Below are 20,268 nucleotides of genomic sequence, written 5' to 3' on the forward strand. Positions count from 1 at the left end.
AATTAAAAAGACACCAAACATAAAGAAAGCAATAAGCACATTTTGACTGTTAAAGACTTAAAACATTTAACCCACAGGACAAAAACAAATTTGTTTTAAAGCTCACATCGCCGATTTTCTTGCTGCGTTTGTGGGCCTCATACTCAGGAGTCTCCAGAACTGAGGTGAACTTGTCCTTGGCACGTTCATACTGCTCCCTGTACCTCCACTGATGGAGGTGTAAACACAATAAAGTTAGTACCACTAACCACTAAATTTGCTAGTATAATCATTTGCTTTTATTTATGTGTATTTAGGAAGTTGAAGTAAAGACAAAAACTATCCAAGAAAAGGGGTAAATGAACTTAAAAAAAAAAGATGGACTGAGATGGACAAAAAGACAAAAAGTTTAACATGATGACAATGATGTCCTCCTCAAAGTAAATTTAGTTGAAGACTTTTGACTAATTCCTGTTAATACATAACAGAGCTAAAGGGTAAGAACAATTACATTATTTTGTTATTCATTTACTGTTGTACTGATGGTTCTGTTTCTTGTTCTTGGATAGTTCTCTGGCACCAAAGGCAGAAACAGTTGACTAACATGTATTATGTGAAAAATACAATAAGAGTGAAGTGGTGGCATGCATATGTTTAGATTAACATGCTTTATGAAACATGCAAAAACATATAGGGAGTTATTTTCCAGGTGAAAATGAGGACAAAGACACATTACCACTGTTCAGTCATGAAAGCCTGTAGTGCCCACGTAGCTCATGGTGACCAGCAGTCCATCTTATGCTATTGCTCACTGAATCTGAGGCTGATATATGGAGTGGCTTAATAAAGATGAGTTTTACTCAAGGAAAAACTGTGTTGAGTAACTAAAAACTAAAAATGTTGGTATTTTAGCAAAATAACAAAGTCTTATAGGAAGAAAACTGTATGAAATATACACATAGGCCTTAACAAATGTTTGTTTGTACATATTTATTTCCAAACATATCACTTGTATATTGAGCTACCTCTACTCAGCAATTTTGTGCAATATCCGAATGCTTTTTTCCTGTTTTATAGGTCCCAGAAAATTGCTGTTTAAAAAAGAAATTTTAATTTTAATTTTTCTCTATTTTAAAGTAATGTTCAAGAATGTGTGAATGCTTAATTAGGAATTCCACTTAGGTGTGTTGTATAATGCTTTGCAATGACAATTAAGGAGTTCTATTCTATTGTAAAATAACTGTATAACAGGTAATAAATGTACGGATAAATATATATAATGTCTCTGCAGCAACGTTGGTTTGTAATGCTGCAATTTTCTGCATATCTGACTCTAGATACATCTGTCGCGCAACTACTGCCCCGCATTTTACAGTGAGGGTAAAGGTTTGTAAATCAAAGAGACATTAAGAGGAGTGAATAAGTGATGGAGGGATTAGAGCATGAGAAAAAAGGGTGGTATGTGTGGGAGTTAAAACCCTTTTAGGAGTAAAGTGGTTTGAATGGACAGAAGGAGTTTATACAAGATGAGAGCATGATGTGATAAAAACTTGCCCAGAAACAGCACGGAGGAACAAAGTGACATGGTGACTATAGAGGGCTTTTTTTCTGCTTGCTTGTGGACAGGGGTCTTTACCTTACTGCTCATAGTGGACTGGTAAAGGGCTGTGAGGATGTCAGGGCGGTGTAGCTCATTGCAACCAGTCTTAAGTAGGCCCTTTGCTTTGGATTTATACCTTGCCTGTACAACACACACAACAACATACACACACAGCATGCCATAGTGAGGACACACAAAAAACAGCAGTAACACTGGGAGGACTGGAGAGAAGTACTCCGGATATCCAAGTGTGACAAAGGAGTTGCTAATCCTTATTTGTGCCTTCAAAGTGTCATGCATCTTCATCTTTAGATGTGCTAAGCTTAGTAATGACTTGTTTGGACATCATTCATAATTTAATAAGCATAAAGTAATCATAGTTCTAGGAGTGATTAAACTGTCTCTCTGATGGCACAGATGAAGGAGTCCCGCTCACTCAAGATAGCTTTCCAGCTGCTATTTAAGTGGCACGGTTCACAATTACCTCTTTGGGACTAAAAGAAAGAAAGAATGAACAGAAACTGATTCAGAAGGAAGAGCAATAATCGTGTTGAACTATCATGCTACGACGATCAACAGCAGTTCAGTCGACGACCTCATGCACCAGTGTCAGAGGTCTGGCGGACCGGACTGGAGGCAGCAGCGGAGGAGGCAGGCCAGTCGTACAAGACGACCAGAACGGTTACCTGGCTCATCTTATTGTTCTCCCTGGCCAGTAGGTATCTAGGATCATCTGTAGTTATGGTGAACTTATCCTTGGTTTTCTCATAAGTAGCTTTGTAGGCCCTCTGCTCAGAATTTCAGAAGGTAGTTAGAGACAATTGTCCAGAAAACAATGAGCACTGCCAAGTGATGATACTTGTCCAGGGAACAAAGGGTGGTTAAAACAAGTTGATATAAAGAACAACAAACACATTTTATACACTTGGTATTACGGTAACTCATAAAAAGAGCAGGTCATTAAAGTCAATAATCAGATAAGACTATGAATTCACACTCTTTTATCTTCAAGCTAAGAAGTCCAGTAGAGATGCACAAATGGGTCTCAACAATTATTACAATTATAATAAACTACTGTATAGGGCTAAAGAATGAAGGGACTCACATCGTTGATGAGAGTGGAGGCATACTTGGCAGCCTGGAAGAACGGACTATCGCAAGTGTACTTGAAGTTTCCTCTGTTCTTCTCAAAAGAGGCTTTGTACAGTCTCTGTTAACAAGAAATACAAACTGTTAATAGGAACATGCAGAAAAAATATATAGTACAATAAAAAGGATAATGTAACATAAATTTTAAACATCACAAGTACTACATGGTATTTTCTTCAGTATGAAATACACAAACAAGTATTGTTACAACATCTTATGAAATGATTGATATTACAAATATATAAATAAATAGATCCTTCACCTCACTGTACAGCGTCTTGTTCTTCTCAGCCTGCACCAGCTCAGGTGTGTCCCACACAAAGCAGCCAATACCCTTCAGCCATCCCAGATCCTCCTTGTACTTGACCTAATGAGGGACATAAAAAGGCGGATTTCATACAAACGTAACAAAGTATGTCAATTAAACTATATGACCTTTTCTCTACTGTTGGTGAACGTAAAAATAAATAAAAACACAGGTTGCATCATTTTGGAATCAATCAAGTCAAAAGTACTTACAGTGCTGATGTTATCGCCGGCAATTTTGCTGATGAGGAATTCAGGGCGGTCTGGGATGGACTTCCATGTACCCAGAGAGTTAATGTACTTCCCCCTGTATTTAACCTGAGGTAGAGAGATGGAGAGAGAAAAAACTGTATGAGGAATTAAAGAGCTCAAATCAAAATGATCTTACAATTTATGTTAACATTGTGAAAATATAACTGTGCAAAGACTATCACAAGAATTATTCAGTCAGCTAATTTTAAATGCTGACCTCGCTGATGTCATCAGTGACTCTGCGGTGGTAGGTGATGTCCAGAGCATCCTTGACTGTGTGGTAGTGGCCCTTGGCAAGCTCAAAGGTCTCTTTGTAACGCAGCTGAGGACATGGAAACAAAATGTGCCATATTTTAATCAAACAAAGAGTATTACTAATATTATTAAAACTCTACAGATGATCACAAAACTAACTGACTGACACACACACACACACACACACACACCACAATTTGCACTGATTTCTGATTTGTGCAAGGAGCATTTTATAGTATGGGTTAAAGGTCATTAACCAATATTTAGGCTATCGTAGAAGACACAGTAGTAGAGTAACTATTTACTAACAAGTTTTATAGAATAGCGCTCTGAAAGCAATTGAGCAACACTAATCAGTTAATATCAATTTCTCACTAAGATAATAGAATTATAAAACTTTAAACAAATTTCAAACACAGGTTTTCTGCTATATGGAAGATTGAGCAGAAGAACTATAGGGTAAGCTAAACATAATTTAAAGTGAAAAAGTCCTTTCCTGGTTCATTACACTAATATGAATATTTTTCTTTATTACGACAGTTAGCCAATGAACATACTCACATCACTGGACTGGAGGTAGGCTTTCTTGGCTCGGATCAGGAGAGGTGTATCAGCAATGGCAGTGTATCTGTGCTTCATCTTCTCATACTGGTCTTTGTATTTGTTCTAAGGGAAGTAATGATTTAACAACACATTTAACACACATGCAACACATCAGAAGAGAGTTACATCATTTTTGTTACATAATTTGGAAAACTAATTCATTGCTGCATTTACAATATTTTCTATTCTGTGGCAGAAAGTCAGCTACCAAATATCACTGAATACAAATACAAACACTGTTAAGCTACATATTCATTTCAATTCTACGGAGGTGAGGAGTAACAAAGGTACTTTAGCCCGCTGCCAGGAAACCATGGCGAAATTAATGAAATGAGAAAGGGGAAGACTTACATCACTGCAGACCACTTTCATTTTTCTAGCATGGCCCATGTTTGGAGTGTCAATTTCTTGAGTGAAATGAGCTCTCTCCCTAGCAGCCAGATTAGTGTACTGGTACTGTAGAGAAACAGATACAATACTGATTAGATTATCAGTAAAATGATAAAACACTTCAAAACACTACATTTAGCAAGTGGTGTATCTGAACTTGCTTTGTTAGACAGCAGCTGGGCCCATTTGACTCTCTGGTGCTCTACAGAGTCCACAGTGGTGGTGACCTTAGCCATTTCCTCTTTGCTCTGGGCTTTGTATATCATCTGAAAATAGAGGGACAGAAACAGTCAAGTAAAAAGCATGCTTGTCAAAAGCAATATTGACAGAATACCAACAATCGTCGGAACATAAACTTCAGGATACACTGAAGCTATTTGAAAGCTACTTAACCTGAGAAACCTGACAATCTAAGACTATTAATAAGAAGTGTGTTTGGGAAAACCACTTACATTGCTCATGTGGGTCTTTAGCTCAGTCACACGTTTATACTCTGGTGTGTCCAGGACCACAGAGAAGTTGGCAAGGTTCTTCTTAGCTTCCACTGGATAGGTCACCTGTAAAAGAGAAGACAATAGGCCAAAAAAGGATTGTGATGCCACCGCAGGAAGTTGATCATAACTGAAAATTAACAATACTGATATAAAAAGGATATTTTATCCAAATGGGAATGCATACCCTTTGTTTGGTGATGTTGCGGACATGGACCATCTCTGGGGTGTCATACAAGAAGCAACCAAGGCCTCTCAGCCACGTCAGATCCTCTTTGTATTTTAGCTAAAAACACAAAATGAATTTAACAGAAAATTCTATCTAAAGTTTTTAGGTTAATATTATAAAAATGTGTGTAAAACTGACTGAAAAATTACACTTTTCTCTATACCTCGCTGGTAATCTCATTGACGTGGTAGCAGTGCATCAGCTGGGGCGTAATGGGCAAAGAGATCAGCTGGCCTCTGGTGTTGTAGTATTTCTCTCTGTAGCACAACTAAGATGAGAAGGGAAGAAAAAGGTGGCATGAATAGAACAAACTAGTCAACTCCATCGAGCCCCATGAATAGAAAGAGGTACATGAATGACAAAAATTAAGTGACAATGGTTCCATACGTCGCTGAGGTGTGCCTGGTTCATCTTGACTTGTTTGATATCGGGGGTGTCGTAGGTTGTGTGGATCTTATCCTTCTGCTTGTGGTACATCTCCCGATACAAACGCTGAGGAAAGAAAGATGGCAACATTGTTTTATCCAGTAAAAGCGTCAGCAGTAAATCTCCAACGCAAATTTGTCTGGTGTCAACAATAGCAGCAGTGTGTTATCTTACATCGTTGGTGATCTTGTTAGCCTTCCTTGAGTTGACAAAGTTGACACCCTCTGGATGAAGAGTGTAGGCCTTTGCTTTTGTCATCTCATAGGCTTCCTTATACTTCACCTACCCATAAAAAAAGCAAAAGCATTGACAAATGACAAAACTCTATTGTCAAAACGATTTAATTGCTGTCAAAAGAACAGAATATCTGGATGATTCAAGACAGCTTTTGCATTTACATAGCTGGTGACAACGCTGTTCATCTTAGCCTGCTTGATGAGTGGGGTGTCTTTGGGCAGGGAGTAACCAGTGGGCATTGAGCTCTTGTTGGCCTCCTTGTACCAGTTCTGAAAAAGGACAAGACAACAAGGTGAATTTGTAAAACAGTTTTACAGTATACATATACAGGTAGACTGAATACTAAGGATTATTATCTTACATCACTCTGGATGTAGTTAGCCAGGCGTGCCCTTTCTGTGTCAATGGTAACAGCAGGAGACGTGTTGGTGCCCTTGATATTGGTGTTGTAATCATAGCGGTAGTGCAACTGGAAAAAGAAAAGAAAAAAATGATGAAATACATGATTACGATTTTGTAATACGTAATGGCATATAGACATGGTACACATAAGAACACAGAGTCACTTACATCACTCAGATTCTCTGAGTTCTGCTTGGACGTCTCATACACTGGAGTGTCGATCACCACCGAAAAGTCCTTGAAAGACTCAATGGCTTTGGCTCTGTACTTGTTCTGGAATGGAAACAGAAGGACATAGGGATCAGCATGGTTTCTGATGAAAAACTAGGTAGTATTTGTCCAAGGATAATTTGCTGAAAGGGAAGATAATGAAAGTTGTTTGAGTGCCAAATAGAAGAGGAAAATGTGTACAATGACAAGATAACTGAGGAGGATGTAAAACAGAGGGCAGCATGAGAATGAATTTACTTTGAGGCCTTACCTCACTCTGAAGATCACCAGCATTCTTGACACGGATGATTTCTGGTGTATCCCAGGCGTAGCAGCCGATACCCCTCAGCCAGTTCAGGTCATCCTTGTAGATGATCTGTACACAACAAAACACACATGTTAAGTGACTATGGCAGATGTATTGGTGCATTGCAACTGGTTTAAATCTGAATATCTTCTATATTATACACAATACTCAATGTGGTGTACTTAAATTTTTAAGAATAGAACATATACAGGCAGTGGGTAACAGGATAAAGAAAAGGTTAATCTATGAAATGATCTTTTACTGTATAAGATACTTATCATTGCTAAATAATGCAAGTTAAAAAAGAAGGTATAGCATCATAAATAATATAACTGACAAAATATGTATATGCAAGAATATGGCTGTACTTTTGACCAAAATGTTGCTATTGAGGCTAAGCAGTTACAAGCACAGAATCTTAAGCTGAGAGTAGTTACTCACGTCACTGAGCTGCTCGTTGACTTTGCGTGCTTGGGTGTACACCTGCATGTCAGGGAGGCATATCCATTGATGCAGAAACTTGCGATAGTGGATTCCACTAACGGTGGACTGGGTGTTGCGGGCAGAAAGGATCTCCAGCATGTCTGGTGGGATATGGTTCTTGGCCTTGGTCTTCTCATAATTCTCTCTGTACAGACGCTGTAAAGATGGACAACAGATGGGTCTTTTTTAGTTCTTGCATTGTGTATGCACAAAAAAAGCAATACAGTTTGATGCATTTTAGCAGCTTGTAACAAATTCAACAAATAGCAATAATTTAACTTACATCAAGGACCAGCTTTCCAGCTTTGATGCAGCGAGCAGTGCCAGGATCGTCCTCAAGAGACTTGGGCAGACTGTAGAGGGATTTGAACTTCTCATAATCCTCCTTGTACTTCACCTAAAAGGGGCAACAGGATTCATATTGTTTCTTAAAGGTGAACGGTAAAACTCATATGTAAAGAAAATTCCAGCACAGTATTTATCATGAAATGAAATAAAGAGAAGTGAAACTCACGCCGCTGAGAATGATCTTTTGCTGTTTGGCGTGTTGCAGGGCATGTGAGTCATGGGGAATACTGTAGCTCTTGGCTTTGATTTTGTCCCAGGCAGCAGTGTAAATATTCTGTTGACAGAGAACATTATCAACACGTTGCATGTGAATATGCCGTTTATAAAGCTGATATCTTTAGTCATGTCAAAGACTGAAAGAGAGATATGTTCATATTCACTTACGTTGCTGAAGAAGTGTTTGAAGTTGTGACATCTGGCATAGTCATGGGTATCCAGAATAGTGGTATACATGTGCTTTTCTTTATGATAAGCCTCCCTATAGTTGAGCTGTCAATGACAAATGTTTAATTAATGCACTCAATGAGGCATTTTAAACTCAAACAGTATATATATACTGTACTTGTTTTTAAGTTCAGGTCACTCACATCACTGGCCCAGGTGTTACCCAGGACAGCAGTCACATAAGCCGGGGTATCTGTCACAATGGAGTAATTGTTGAATTCTTTCTTGGCTCCCACTCTGTATTTAAGCTAGAAAGGAAGATATTACATGGGTAAATTATCACAGTTCAATGAACCTAAGAACTTAATTTAATCATATAAACCATACATTATGAAGTACATTTCTGAAGGTTTTCTGTTGTCTTCCATGTTTTCACTCACCTCACTCTGCAGGTCATAGGACTTCTTGGCACGAACAATCTCTGGTGTGTCCCATGCATAGCAACCCATGCCCCTCATCCAGTTCAGGTCATCCTTGTAGAACACCTATCAAATGACAACAGTAAAAAGCACATACTTATTTGTCTAATAAGGGAGAGAACATCTACGTTTTGTACAATCTCTTGCTTGCAAACAGATAAATCTACTGTAAATCACGTTATGCTCTAATGTTGTGCAGACCCAACAAAAATTTGTCTTGGGATAGGAATTGCTTATCAAAAACACTGTAGTAACAAAGAAAATGTCACTTCATTACATACACAACATTTAGGCTGGCAAATAACTACTTTAATTTTTAGAATGTCCTTATGATGAGAGCTTTTATCATATACCAAAAAATCAAATATATAATTCAGTACATTGCTTGTGTATCTAACATAATTAAAAAAAAAGTTGATGTGATTTGATTTTGTCCAAACGTCTACTACAAAACTCCGGTACAAGCAGCAGATGTGCCCTGAAGAGTGACTTACATCACTGAGAATCTCGTTGGTCTTACGGGCACGAATTGCGTCTTCCTGGTCAGGGTGGCAAGTCCACTGGTGCAGGTAGGTACGGTAGAGGACGTCGCTCAGCATGTCCTGGCACCGCTTAGCAACCTTGTTAGCAATGATGTCAGGCGGTATGTGGGTCTTGGTCTTGCTTTGATGGTAGTCTTTGTGGTAGATCCTCTGAGAAGACATGCATACCATGGAAAGTTATTGACATTTTCTTTACCATTGTGAATCAAATTGACCTAAAATCAATCTTATGTGGATTTGAACAACTGTAAATTATAATCTCTGGTCATAAAAGTGATGAAAGTGCTTAAAAAATCTAGATGAAATAGATTTGCAAGCCACACATCATTTACAGAATTTACGGTACAGTTAATTAGGCCCAAGTCTGTCTGAAGCCACTTTCCGACCGGAAGGATTTTTGCAGTTCCTAGAACATAACATTCCTGGAACTCTTTTTCTATCGTGTTTCGACTGGACCAATTTTGGGATAATTACATTCCTCTGACCGCAGTTCCTATAACTGTTTTAGCTCCTACTTCAGGGCAGGGTCAATTATAAAAACAATTTGCCATCATATTCATCACTAAATTCACTTCTGAGAACGTTTTAGGGGAGAAATTAACTATTTAGATTTTGAATATAGGAAGTATTGCAAAAGCCGTTGCCAAACTACCAATCTCTTTTCGGAGTTGAGAAACTCCATAAAGTGATGTGACAGCCAGCTAGCGCTTGCCGGGGCCGCTTGCTCATTGCTTGGCCAGTCATGCTTGGAGACCCCGCTGTGAGGCTTTTACTTCATTGTTGACACATTGTTTGGTTAAATATCACAACAGATGTCAATCATAAGATCAACAAGAACCTGGGATTAACAGTCTTTTCGGAGTTAAACTCAACAAGCTGGCTGGCCGTCACACACACACACACACACACACACACACACACACGCGCACACACACGCACACACACACAACACACACACACAGGACAGCAGGCAGAGGCGGGAGAGAGAGAGATACCCGTTTCTCTTAGGGAGACTTGTTTAAATTATGACATTGGCTATATACATTAGATTTAGTATTTAGTTCATACTTTTTTGGGGTGTATTTTTTTTCAGATTTTAATGCTAATGTTTATGTGCTTAAGTCACTCCCCTACCATTCTTACCAGTTCTATGGCCACTTGGCCAGTGCAAATGCAAATAGAAAAAAACGGTTTTGGTGGAGAGTAGTTAGTAGAACTGTTTAGAGTGGACTATTCCTATAACTACGTTCCTCTAACTACCTGGTCTGAAAGCAGCTTAAGACCATTTACCTGAAAACAAAAGGTGGTCTTTTGACTGTCAATTCTTACTCACTAACATTTAGGTTTTTAATGTTTTTCTGGGCAGGGGAATGTCATTTAGGCTCTTTTGCCCAAATTCTATGATCTTGTGGTGCATGTGATATCTGTTTGCTTTTATAGTACCTTGCAGATATATTAAGCTGCTTGATATGTATGGAAAAAATGGACAAACTGTATCTAATATCTTACCAGTCCCTTGTTCTTTTCCTGGTGTCCACAGCGCATCACCTCAGGGAAGTCTACCAGGGTCCCAGCCATGTAGTGACCCTTGGCCTTCTCATGGAGTTCCTTGTACTTGACCTAGTAAGATCCAAAATAATAAAAGTCTTAACTTCTGTTTACATAATGTAGGGAGAAAACATGATTCCATGCGCTTTTGCCTTATCACCAATGATGACTATAAAGAAGTGTAAGACACTCACATCACTAGCGATCTCCCTGCCCTTCTTGCCGCTGAGAAGTGGGATGTATTCATGGTTCAGCTGGTAGCCTGTAGCCTTAGACTCGTCCCATTGCTGTTTGTAGAGTTTCTGAAATCACACAAAGTAGGCACACTGTTTAAGACAAGGGTGATACAATACGTGAAATACAATCAACAAAAATTGTAATTTAATGAAATAATAAATTGTTTACATTACCTCACTGATGTTCTTAGACACATCCCTGCTATGGGCCAGTTGAGGAGTGTCTTCTGAACCAATATAAGTACCCTTTTCTGCATTGAAGGTCTCTTTGTACTTTAGCTATAGTAGAAAGCAAACAACAGAATTTATATTTGTTTGTTATCACTATGCTTCTTGAAATTTAGATGTTTAAATTAGATTTTTACATACATCACTAAGGTTGGCAGCATTTATCCTCGCCAAGATAAGCTCAGGGCGGTCCACAATCAGGGTGAATTTTCCAAAGCAGTCTTTGGCATTCTTCTTGTAGAGTCTCTGAAAAAAAAAAAATTCAGCTTTGAGGTGAGACAAAAAACTGGGCAAAATGAGCTAAAAGAAAACCAGCCAAATAAAAGACTAAATGCAATACAGTAAACCTACCTCGTTGAGAATCTCCTGGGCCTTCCTGACCTTGACGTGATCAACAGATTCATTTGGCATCCAGCCGCATCCACGAATCCATTCCAAATCAGCCTTATACACATTCTAAAGACAAAAAGGAATATACATATGAGGAAGGTAAAATAGAGGTTTCTGTCAATTTTTTATACCAATGTGATGAATACGTCCCAGGTTAGTGTGATCAGCAGTCACATCACTTTGAAATTCATTGGCTTTTCAGGCCTGGAAGTGGGATTGCATGCTCAAGAACACATAGTAACTTAAGGCAATTTCCATTATGGAAATTATGCTTTTTGGTATAGGAAAGGATTAGAGCTGAAAACAAACTCCAAACAATCTGCTCTTACTTCATCAATTCTCAACAAGCCCGCTAAAGTTTACATGCACCTACATCACTCTGTAAGTCACAGACCTTTCTAGCCTGAACTATTTTCTTGGGCTAAAATAGATATAAACAGTATAGACCCCTCAAAAGACCCAATACATATTTGATCATTGTTACAAGAGTGTATGTGAATGAATAATATCCACAAGCACTACTATTAACTTACATCGCTCTGAAGATCGTAGACCTTTCTGGCTTGGACCACATCACTGGAGTCTGGCAGGCAGGTCCACTGGTGCAGGCGGGTTCTGTAGAGGTCATCATTAACTTGTCTCTGACATTTCTTGGCCAGTTCAAACTGCAGCATGTCCACCGGTAGGTTAAACTTGGTCTTGGCCTTGTTGAAGTCCTTCTTGTACAAGACATCACTGGCAATCTTGGCTGAATTCAGAGCCAGCACGAGCAGAGGATCATCTTGGACGCAGCGAGCACCGATGTGGTGGCCAACCTGCTTACGGTAACTCTCATTGTACTTATGCTACAAGACAGACAGAAAACATTATTATCTCAGATTATTATACATTGTATAATTAATTAAAGTTCTTATTATGAAAGTAACATAAACATTTTTTTATGTATGACACAGAGTACTGTTTTCATATTTTTATATTTACGTGGTAAAATAAAATCAATCACTCACACCTACTACTCACTTGACTCTGCACTTTACTCGTGAGGATGCACTGCTTGATTGGTACAGCATCTCCGGGCATGAAGTAGCCTGTGGCTTTGACCTTATCCCATGCTTTGGTGTACAATTTCTGCAAGAGATGGAAATGTTTATTACAGGTTTATGATGATGTATTGTTTATCAAGCTGACAATAACAGATACAAATGGTACAGGACAAAGAATGTTAAATTGAAATATGTAGCAAATACCTCCCTTGAGGAGTCATCTTACCGGGTGAAGGTTCTTAGCCACCTCTCTGGCTGTGGCAAGAATTGGGGTGTCTACCATTGTATACTTGGTCTTGTCATTGTGCCAGGCCTCACGATATTTGGCCTGAGCAGAGTGATAAATCATAATGCAGTTACCAAAAGAAAAAAAAATCTGTCATTGTTACTATTCTGGTAGAGGGTTCCACTGAAGACAGGACTAAAAGCATTTCCAAACATCATCTGAACAGCAGAAAGTCATCCTCACCTCGTTGAGGACAGCAGCAGCATTCTTGGCACAGATCAAGTCAACTCTGTCAGTTTTGACTGTGAATTTCTGATTATCCAATTTGACACGATAGCCTCTCTGTAAGTAGCAAGAAAGAACAATATTTTAGCAAATTTAAGATGGACGTGCATTTTTCTAGCTAAAAACATTCTTTGAAATGTTTACAAATGTAGAGAAAAGTCTGTAATTTTGCAAGTAATTAAAAAGTCAAATTGTAGTCAGACTTACATCAGCCAGGATCTTCTGTGCATGCTTCACCTTCAAAACCTCCACAGACTCATGTGGTATCCATCCACATCCACGGATCCATTCCATATCAGCTTTGTAGACAGCCTGGAAAAAACAGGCATTTAATTATTTGTTTTTATACTAATATTAAATTTATACAGACAATAATCACAATGTGAGAGTTTCTTGGGCTAAAATAGGTAGATACAGTACAAATCCCTCGAAGACCCAATAGAAATTCAATCTTTGCTAAAATAGGGTATGTGAATCCATACTATCCACAAGCAGTACAATAAACCTACATCACTCTGCAGATCGTAGGCCTTTCTAGCCTGGACCACATCACTGGAGTCTGGTAGGCAAGTCCAGTTGTGCAGATGTGTTCTGTAGTTGAAATCGTTGACTTGGATCTGGCATTTCTTGGCCAGTTCAATATTCAGCATGTCGACTGGAAGGTTGAATTTGGTTTTGGATTTGTTAAAGTCCTTCTTGTACAGGGCATCACTGGCAATCTTGGCTCCGTTCATAGCAAGCATGATCAGAGGGTCATCTTGCACGCAGCGAGCACCAATGTGGTGGCCAACCTGCTTGCGGTATCCTGCATGGTACTTGTACTAAAATAGAAGAGATGAAAAGTTGAATGATGATGAAAAGACAGAAAGTATCCCATTTATTCCTCTCTTGTATTTAAACCTGATCCAAATTTATATTCTTACGTCACTAATGATGTCTCTGGAAGCTTTAGCCTTCAGCACAGCGATAGTATCCTCCTTGATATGGTAGCCTTTGGCTTTCTGGTCATCCCATGTCTTTGTGTACAGTTTCTGCAAAGAGCAAGAACATATGATCAAAAAGACTGTAAGAAATAGTAGTGTCAGCTGATCGAAATCACAGTAAGCATGCACTGGTCGAATGACAAATAAGAATTTAAATAAATAAAATTTTTATATACAGTACTTTTCAGAATTTCAACATAGGCAAAACTGGTACAGTCCAAACTTACATTGCTGATGCTGATAGCATTGGCCTTGGACAGTACAAAGCTGGGGGCATCAGGTGGCAGGTGAAACTTGACCTTGTCTTTATCCCAGACTTCCCTATATTTCCTCTGTTAGAAAGAATCAAACAATAACTTATCATTTACACAAATATTTGTACAAGATATGTATTAAGTTTAGGATTCACTAGAGAAAACATTTATCATGTCCACATATTTTATTACTTACATCACTGATGTTGAGGGCATTTTGCTTGGACAAGACAATGGCCGGGAGGTCAGAAACACTGGTGAACTTGACAGTGCTCGGGGGCTGGCGGTAGAGCCTCTCATTGATAATAGCCTGGGCATTTTTTACTTTGATGACATCCACACAGTCCTGTGTTGACCAGCCACATCCCCTCAGCCACTCCAGATCAGCTCGATATACGGCCTAAAAAACAATATCAGTTTTAACTTTACCAAATATTGTTATGTTTTTGTTTTTAAATTTGTTTAAAATGCGGATCGAAATTCAAATGCTACCATTGATCTGAATCTATTAAACCAACAAACAAACATTCTCCAACAACCTTAAGAATGAGTTTGCATATAAAAGAAAACATAGTAACGTAAGGCAATTTCCATTATGGTATTGATGCCTTTTGGTGTAACAGTAAGGGTAGGATAAGAGCTAACAACAAACTCCAAAAAATCATCTCTTACTTCATCAAGTCTCAAAAAGCTTGCTTAACCCTACATGTACTTACATCACTCTGTAAGTCGTAGACCTTTCTAGCCTGAACCACATCACTGGAGTCTGGCAGGCATGTCCACTGGTGTAAGTGAGTTCTATAGTTGAAGTCATTCACTTGCTGCTGGCATTTCTTGGCAAGTTCAATTGACAGCATGTCCCCTGGCAGGTGGTACTTGGTCTTGGTCTCGTGGAAGTTCTTCTTATAGATGTTGTCACTAGAGATCCTGGCTGCATTAGCGGCCAACATAATCAGTGGGTCGTCTTTAACACTGAGTGCACCAATATGATGGCCACATTGCTTGCGGAAACCAGCCTTGTATTTGTACTAAACATTTGGAATAGAAATACATGGATTAGTTTCATAATTGCAGTGAAATAAAAAAAAAAACTGCGGAAGAATTCAGCTTGTGAAGCGAGAAAAAGAAAACGAGAGGTACAGACTTACATCACTGACGATGTCTCGGGAGGCTCTGGCTGATAAAACAGAAATTGCATCTTTGGGAAGGTAGTAGCCTTTGTTTATGGTGTCCATATAGCCTTCACGATATTGTTTCTGAGAAAACCAGAATAAGGATTTCAGGTCGTCTAATATACACTCTGTGTGCTATACACCATTGTACAAATAAAAAACACCAGTATTGATGGAGTAGACAAGTTCTTTCACACTAGATGTGATTAAAAGTTCCACAACCACTACATGACAATATTGTTCTTTATTTCAAACGTTAGCACAATTAATTAATTTAGATACATAAAGTTACCAATTATTGATATGATCATTTATGATATACTAATTAGTTGTACAACTACATAAAGCGGCATTGTATTACCAGACTGGTGTTGATTTTATTCTGCTTGGCCAGGATGATCTCTGGGGTGTCAGGCTTGACGTGAAGCTTGATCTTGTCCTTCTCCCAGGCAGAAGTATATGCTTTCTGTGAACAGCATATTAACACGGTTTAGTGAGACATGACTGTATCTGAGTCACATGATACCATAATAAAGCAAACTGAGTTTTTGCTTAAACAAGCTGTCCTCATTAGGGTCAAACAAATGGAAGTGATGAAACATTTAGCCAAAGATTTGGTATACAATTTTTTGAATTAAAAATAAATAAATAAAACACAAAATGCAAAGAAAAACAATAAATACAATGACATAATATTGAAGAAGTAATCTCTACCTTGTCCATGATATGGGCATTAGCCTGAGCAAGGACATATGGCATGTCACTTGTCTTGGCAGTGAATTTGAAGTTGCTGGGATGCTGACGATACTTGATCTCGCTCAGGACCTCTCCTGCTTTCTTGACTTTCTCCACATCAACTGAACCAATTGGCACCCAACCTGTTCCCCTGATCCACTCCATGTCAGCCTTGTAAACAGCCTACAAGTCAGAGCAGGAGGAAACATTGAGTTTAAAAAAAAAAAAATCTTGCAGTCTTCAGCACATTCTGAGAAATATTCATTACTTACATTACTCTGCAGGTCATAAACCTTTCTGGCCTGGACCACATCGTTGGAGTCTGGTAGGCAGGTCCAGTTGTGCAGATGTGTTCTGTAGTTGAAATCGTTGACTTGGATCTGGCATTTCTTGGCCAGTTCAATATTCAGCATGTCCGCTGGCAGGTTGAACTTGGTTTTGGACTTGTTGAAGTCCTTCTTGTACAGGGCGTCACTGGCAATCTTGGCTCCGTTCAGAGCTAGCATGATCAGAGGGTCGTCGTGGACGCTGAGGGCGCCGATGTGGTGGCCGACCTGCTTACGGTATCCAGTTTTGTATTTGTACTGTGAAGAGAGAAGTAAAACGAAAATTTACAGATTTATGTAAAAATAAGCCAAAGTCAATACCACAAAGAAAAGTATTAATTTGTATGTTACGTACATCACTGATGATCTCTCTTCCTCGTTTGGCAGCAACAACAGAGACAGCATCAGCCTTAAGATCATAGCCCTTTCTAAAGATCTCCTCAACAGCTTCCCTGTATAGTTTCTGAAAGAGTAATGAAAATAGTTGAGTTATTAAATGAAAATCATGATGCCTATATATCAGTAATATTTTCTGACATGGATGTGTATTACTATTTTTCAAAACAGACCAAACGTACCTTGCTGATGTTGTGAGCATTAGCTTTAGAAAGCAAAATCTCAGGTAAATCAGGGATAACATGATTCTTAACCTTGTCAGCCTCCCAAGCAGAAATGTACTTTCTCTGTAGTCACAAATAGAAAAAGAAGAACACACAAATGTAAACAGCACAAATGGATTTTGTTTGTATTAAAAAAAGAATAAAAAAGAAAAAAAGGGATGTGATATTCCTACCTTGTTAATGATCTCAGCATTTGCTTTGGCCAAGACCATGGACATGGAAGACATGTCAGTTGTATATTTCTGTGTGTCTGGTTTCAGCCTGTAGAGATGTTCACTGAGAATTCTTCCAGCATTCTTGGCCTTCACCACGTCAATTGAACCGATGGGGACCCATCCTACGCCTATGACCTCATCCATGTCAGCTTTGTATACAGCCTATTAGGAAACGCATAAACATGTTACATTAAAGCACAGTTGACGTAGTATAATAAGTTGTGATATGTTGAATATGTCACGGAAGAGCATACATCACTTTGAAGATCGTAGGCCTTCCTAGCCTGGCGGACATCATTGGAGTCTGGCAGGCAAGTCCACTGGTGCAGGCGGGTGATATAGTTGGCGTGGTTGACCTGAATCTGGCATTTCTTGGCCAGTTCAATATTCAGCATGTCCACTGGCAGGTGGAACTTGGTCTTGGACTTGTTGAAGTCCTTCTTGTACAGTGCATCACTGGCAATCTTGGCTGAGTTCAGAGCCAGCATGATCAGAGGGTCATCCTGGACACAGCGAGCACCGATGTGGTGGCCGACCTGCTTACGGTATCCCGTCTTGTACTTGTACTGATGATTTCAGCAGAAAATGTTTTATGTTACAACTAGAACATCTCTCACATGATGTCCATTACCAGAGTGTCAATCATTTAGTATAAAAACATTTCAAATACAGTAGGAGTCACTCACATCACTGATTATGTCCCTGGAGCCTTTAGCAGCCTTGACAGAGATTGCATCCAGAGGGAGGTAATAGCCTTTGTTGATGGTGGCCTCAAAACCTTGTCTATAGAGTTTCTGAAAAGTAAGACATTTATGAATACTTTTGCTTACTGTTTAAACCAATGGAGGTCTAAAAATGGAAATTAATTCTGGAAAGCGTCAGGCTTTCCACTAACCTGACCTTGCTCATGTTGATAGCATTCTGCTGAGAGAGGATGATCTCAGGAGTGTTAGGTTGGATATGCAGCTTGATCTTGTCCTTCTCCCATGCTTCAGTGTAGAGATTCTGGAATAAACCACACATTTTTCAAGTGTTACTTGATGGTAATTACTTTAAAAGATCTCCAGAGAGATCTCCAATGCACATGAAGGTAGTTGTTATTTTTATAAGCCCTTTCACACAAATATAAAGTTGTATTTTACCAAAAGAATTATGAATTCTAGCACGAAACTCAAATGTTTTTTTGTGATCACATTTTTATTTTGTTTACTCTGCAATGGCGTCTCCATCATCGTGCTGGACTTTGTTTTTGTTTGCCACTCTTCTTCAAGTAACTCTAACGAGCACAAAGTGATAAAATATCAAAGTTGGTACCACAGAAAACACCTATTTGACAAATTTGGGCCAGGAGCTACACCTTAAGCTGCCATCTCTGTCTACCTGATCACGTGACTCAAAATAATCATATTCCTATTTGTTTGTTAAGTGTTATCTTTCTGAAAAAAAAAACATTAATATGATACACAATTAAATGTTAAGGCAGTAGCTGCAAATACCTTGTTCATAACCTGGGCGTTGGCCTTAGCCAACACCATGGGTATGTCTTCAGTGGTGATTTTGAATTTGAAGTTGCTTGGGTGTTGACGATACTTTCTCTCACTCAGGGCCTCACCAGCTTTCTTTGCCTTCTCAACATCCAGTGAACCTATAGGCACCCATCCAATACCCTGCAACATCTTCAGATCTTCCTTGTAAACAGCCTGGACAAAACAAGAAATGGCTTGTTATGGTTAATGATGTTCCAAAACTTAAAATTATACATTAATAAATATGAACATTTTTCACAGTATAAATTCAAGGATTGTTACTCACATCACTCTGTAGGTCATATGCACGTCTGGCCAGGCGGACATCATTGGAGTCTGGCAGGCAAGTCCAGTTATGGAGGCGAGTGATGTAGTTGGCGTGGTTGACCTGAATCTGGTTCTTCTTGGCCAGTTCAAATGCGATCATGTCCACTGGCAGATTGAACTTGGTCTTGGACTTGTTGAAGTCCTTCTTGTACAGGGCATCACTGGCAATCCTGGCTGAGTTCAGAGCCAGCACGAGCAGAGGATCATCCTGGACGCAGCGAGCACCGATGTGGTGGCCAACCTGCTTACGGTATCCAGCATGGTACTTGTACTGGAAGAAAAATTTAACAATATCATTGTTGATTAACATTTACACACACATTTTGTCCGATGGGTAAAATAAAATAATTTATTTACTATTCTGTTTTGGCAAACATGATTAGTTGTCTATAATAAAATTCACATGACATTTATAATATAAATAATATTACAATTAACGATCAATTGTCACTTTCCAATAAATAACTACGATGAAAAACTTACATCGCTGGCAATGTCCCTGGAAGCCCGGGCTGCTTTAATGGAAATGGCATCATTGCGGATATCGTAGCCCTTCTTCTTGGCATCTTCGTTTGCCTGTTTGTACTTTTTCTGTAACCAAACACAGTTATCCCAGAGACGTTAAGTATGTAAACTTAACACTAAAAGTAATCCATGAATACAAATTGCTGTACCATCATTACTATTTTATTTTCCACCTACTATGCTGTAGTTGACATTGTTTGCTTTGGCTAGAAGAACGTCCATAGCATCAGGCATGATGTGGATCTTTGACTTTTCATTATCCCAGGCTTCAACGTATGCTTTCTGTAGTCAGAAATAGGAAACATGAGAAATGATTTACATTATGAAATTTGCAAGTAATCATTTTTATGGTTAAATCATTTCCTTATCATATCAATATGTAGTTGCTTTAGTTATTTGATATTATACAAAATAATTTGTAAATATGATTTCTTACCTTGTTCATAACCTTAGCGTTGGCCTTAGCCAACATCATGGGCATGTCTTCAGTGGTGATTTTGAATTTGAAGTTGCTTGGGTGTTGACGATACTTTCTCTCACTCAGGGCCTCACCAGCT

At 38.9% G+C, this 20,268-nt stretch overlaps 1 protein-coding gene across 4 annotated transcripts in view; it reads right to left on the bottom strand.

Moving 5' to 3' along the window:
- The window catches only part of neb (nebulin), a 58,389-nt gene that overhangs the window by 19,653 nt on the left and 18,468 nt on the right, over positions 1–20,268 (bottom strand). For all 4 annotated transcript variants that reach the window (XM_034885353.1, XM_034885352.1, XM_034885351.1 and 1 more), the window contains exons 41-93: positions 19,670–19,777; positions 19,146–19,457; positions 18,830–19,033; positions 18,234–18,338; positions 18,020–18,127; positions 17,588–17,899; positions 17,292–17,495; positions 17,077–17,181; positions 16,854–16,961; positions 16,445–16,756; positions 16,152–16,355; positions 15,799–15,903; positions 15,414–15,521; positions 14,982–15,293; positions 14,462–14,665; positions 14,239–14,343; positions 13,952–14,059; positions 13,538–13,849; positions 13,236–13,340; positions 12,987–13,085; positions 12,744–12,845; positions 12,495–12,602; positions 12,008–12,319; positions 11,436–11,540; positions 11,226–11,330; positions 11,031–11,135; positions 10,815–10,922; positions 10,582–10,692; positions 9,025–9,222; positions 8,492–8,596; positions 8,255–8,359; positions 8,052–8,156; positions 7,834–7,941; positions 7,603–7,716; positions 7,278–7,475; positions 6,801–6,905; positions 6,488–6,592; positions 6,279–6,386; positions 6,079–6,186; positions 5,855–5,962; positions 5,642–5,746; positions 5,418–5,522; positions 5,213–5,311; positions 4,987–5,091; positions 4,696–4,800; positions 4,496–4,600; positions 4,103–4,207; positions 3,504–3,608; positions 3,248–3,352; positions 2,991–3,095; positions 2,685–2,789; positions 1,616–1,720; positions 107–208 (exon numbers count right to left, since the gene is read on the bottom strand). In XM_034885353.1, coding sequence (XP_034741244.1) covers positions 107–208; positions 1,616–1,720; positions 2,685–2,789; positions 2,991–3,095; positions 3,248–3,352; positions 3,504–3,608; positions 4,103–4,207; positions 4,496–4,600; positions 4,696–4,800; positions 4,987–5,091; positions 5,213–5,311; positions 5,418–5,522; positions 5,642–5,746; positions 5,855–5,962; positions 6,079–6,186; positions 6,279–6,386; positions 6,488–6,592; positions 6,801–6,905; positions 7,278–7,475; positions 7,603–7,716; positions 7,834–7,941; positions 8,052–8,156; positions 8,255–8,359; positions 8,492–8,596; positions 9,025–9,222; positions 10,582–10,692; positions 10,815–10,922; positions 11,031–11,135; positions 11,226–11,330; positions 11,436–11,540; positions 12,008–12,319; positions 12,495–12,602; positions 12,744–12,845; positions 12,987–13,085; positions 13,236–13,340; positions 13,538–13,849; positions 13,952–14,059; positions 14,239–14,343; positions 14,462–14,665; positions 14,982–15,293; positions 15,414–15,521; positions 15,799–15,903; positions 16,152–16,355; positions 16,445–16,756; positions 16,854–16,961; positions 17,077–17,181; positions 17,292–17,495; positions 17,588–17,899; positions 18,020–18,127; positions 18,234–18,338; positions 18,830–19,033; positions 19,146–19,457; positions 19,670–19,777 — 7,419 coding nt within the window. The remainder of the gene's footprint in view (positions 1–106; positions 209–1,615; positions 1,721–2,684; positions 2,790–2,990; positions 3,096–3,247; positions 3,353–3,503; positions 3,609–4,102; positions 4,208–4,495; positions 4,601–4,695; positions 4,801–4,986; positions 5,092–5,212; positions 5,312–5,417; positions 5,523–5,641; positions 5,747–5,854; positions 5,963–6,078; positions 6,187–6,278; positions 6,387–6,487; positions 6,593–6,800; positions 6,906–7,277; positions 7,476–7,602; positions 7,717–7,833; positions 7,942–8,051; positions 8,157–8,254; positions 8,360–8,491; positions 8,597–9,024; positions 9,223–10,581; positions 10,693–10,814; positions 10,923–11,030; positions 11,136–11,225; positions 11,331–11,435; positions 11,541–12,007; positions 12,320–12,494; positions 12,603–12,743; positions 12,846–12,986; positions 13,086–13,235; positions 13,341–13,537; positions 13,850–13,951; positions 14,060–14,238; positions 14,344–14,461; positions 14,666–14,981; positions 15,294–15,413; positions 15,522–15,798; positions 15,904–16,151; positions 16,356–16,444; positions 16,757–16,853; positions 16,962–17,076; positions 17,182–17,291; positions 17,496–17,587; positions 17,900–18,019; positions 18,128–18,233; positions 18,339–18,829; positions 19,034–19,145; positions 19,458–19,669; positions 19,778–20,268) is intronic.

Source organism: Etheostoma cragini, chromosome 11, assembly GCF_013103735.1.
Source record: "Etheostoma cragini isolate CJK2018 chromosome 11, CSU_Ecrag_1.0, whole genome shotgun sequence".
In the NCBI taxonomy this organism is placed as follows: Eukaryota; Metazoa; Chordata; class Actinopteri; order Perciformes; family Percidae; genus Etheostoma; species Etheostoma cragini.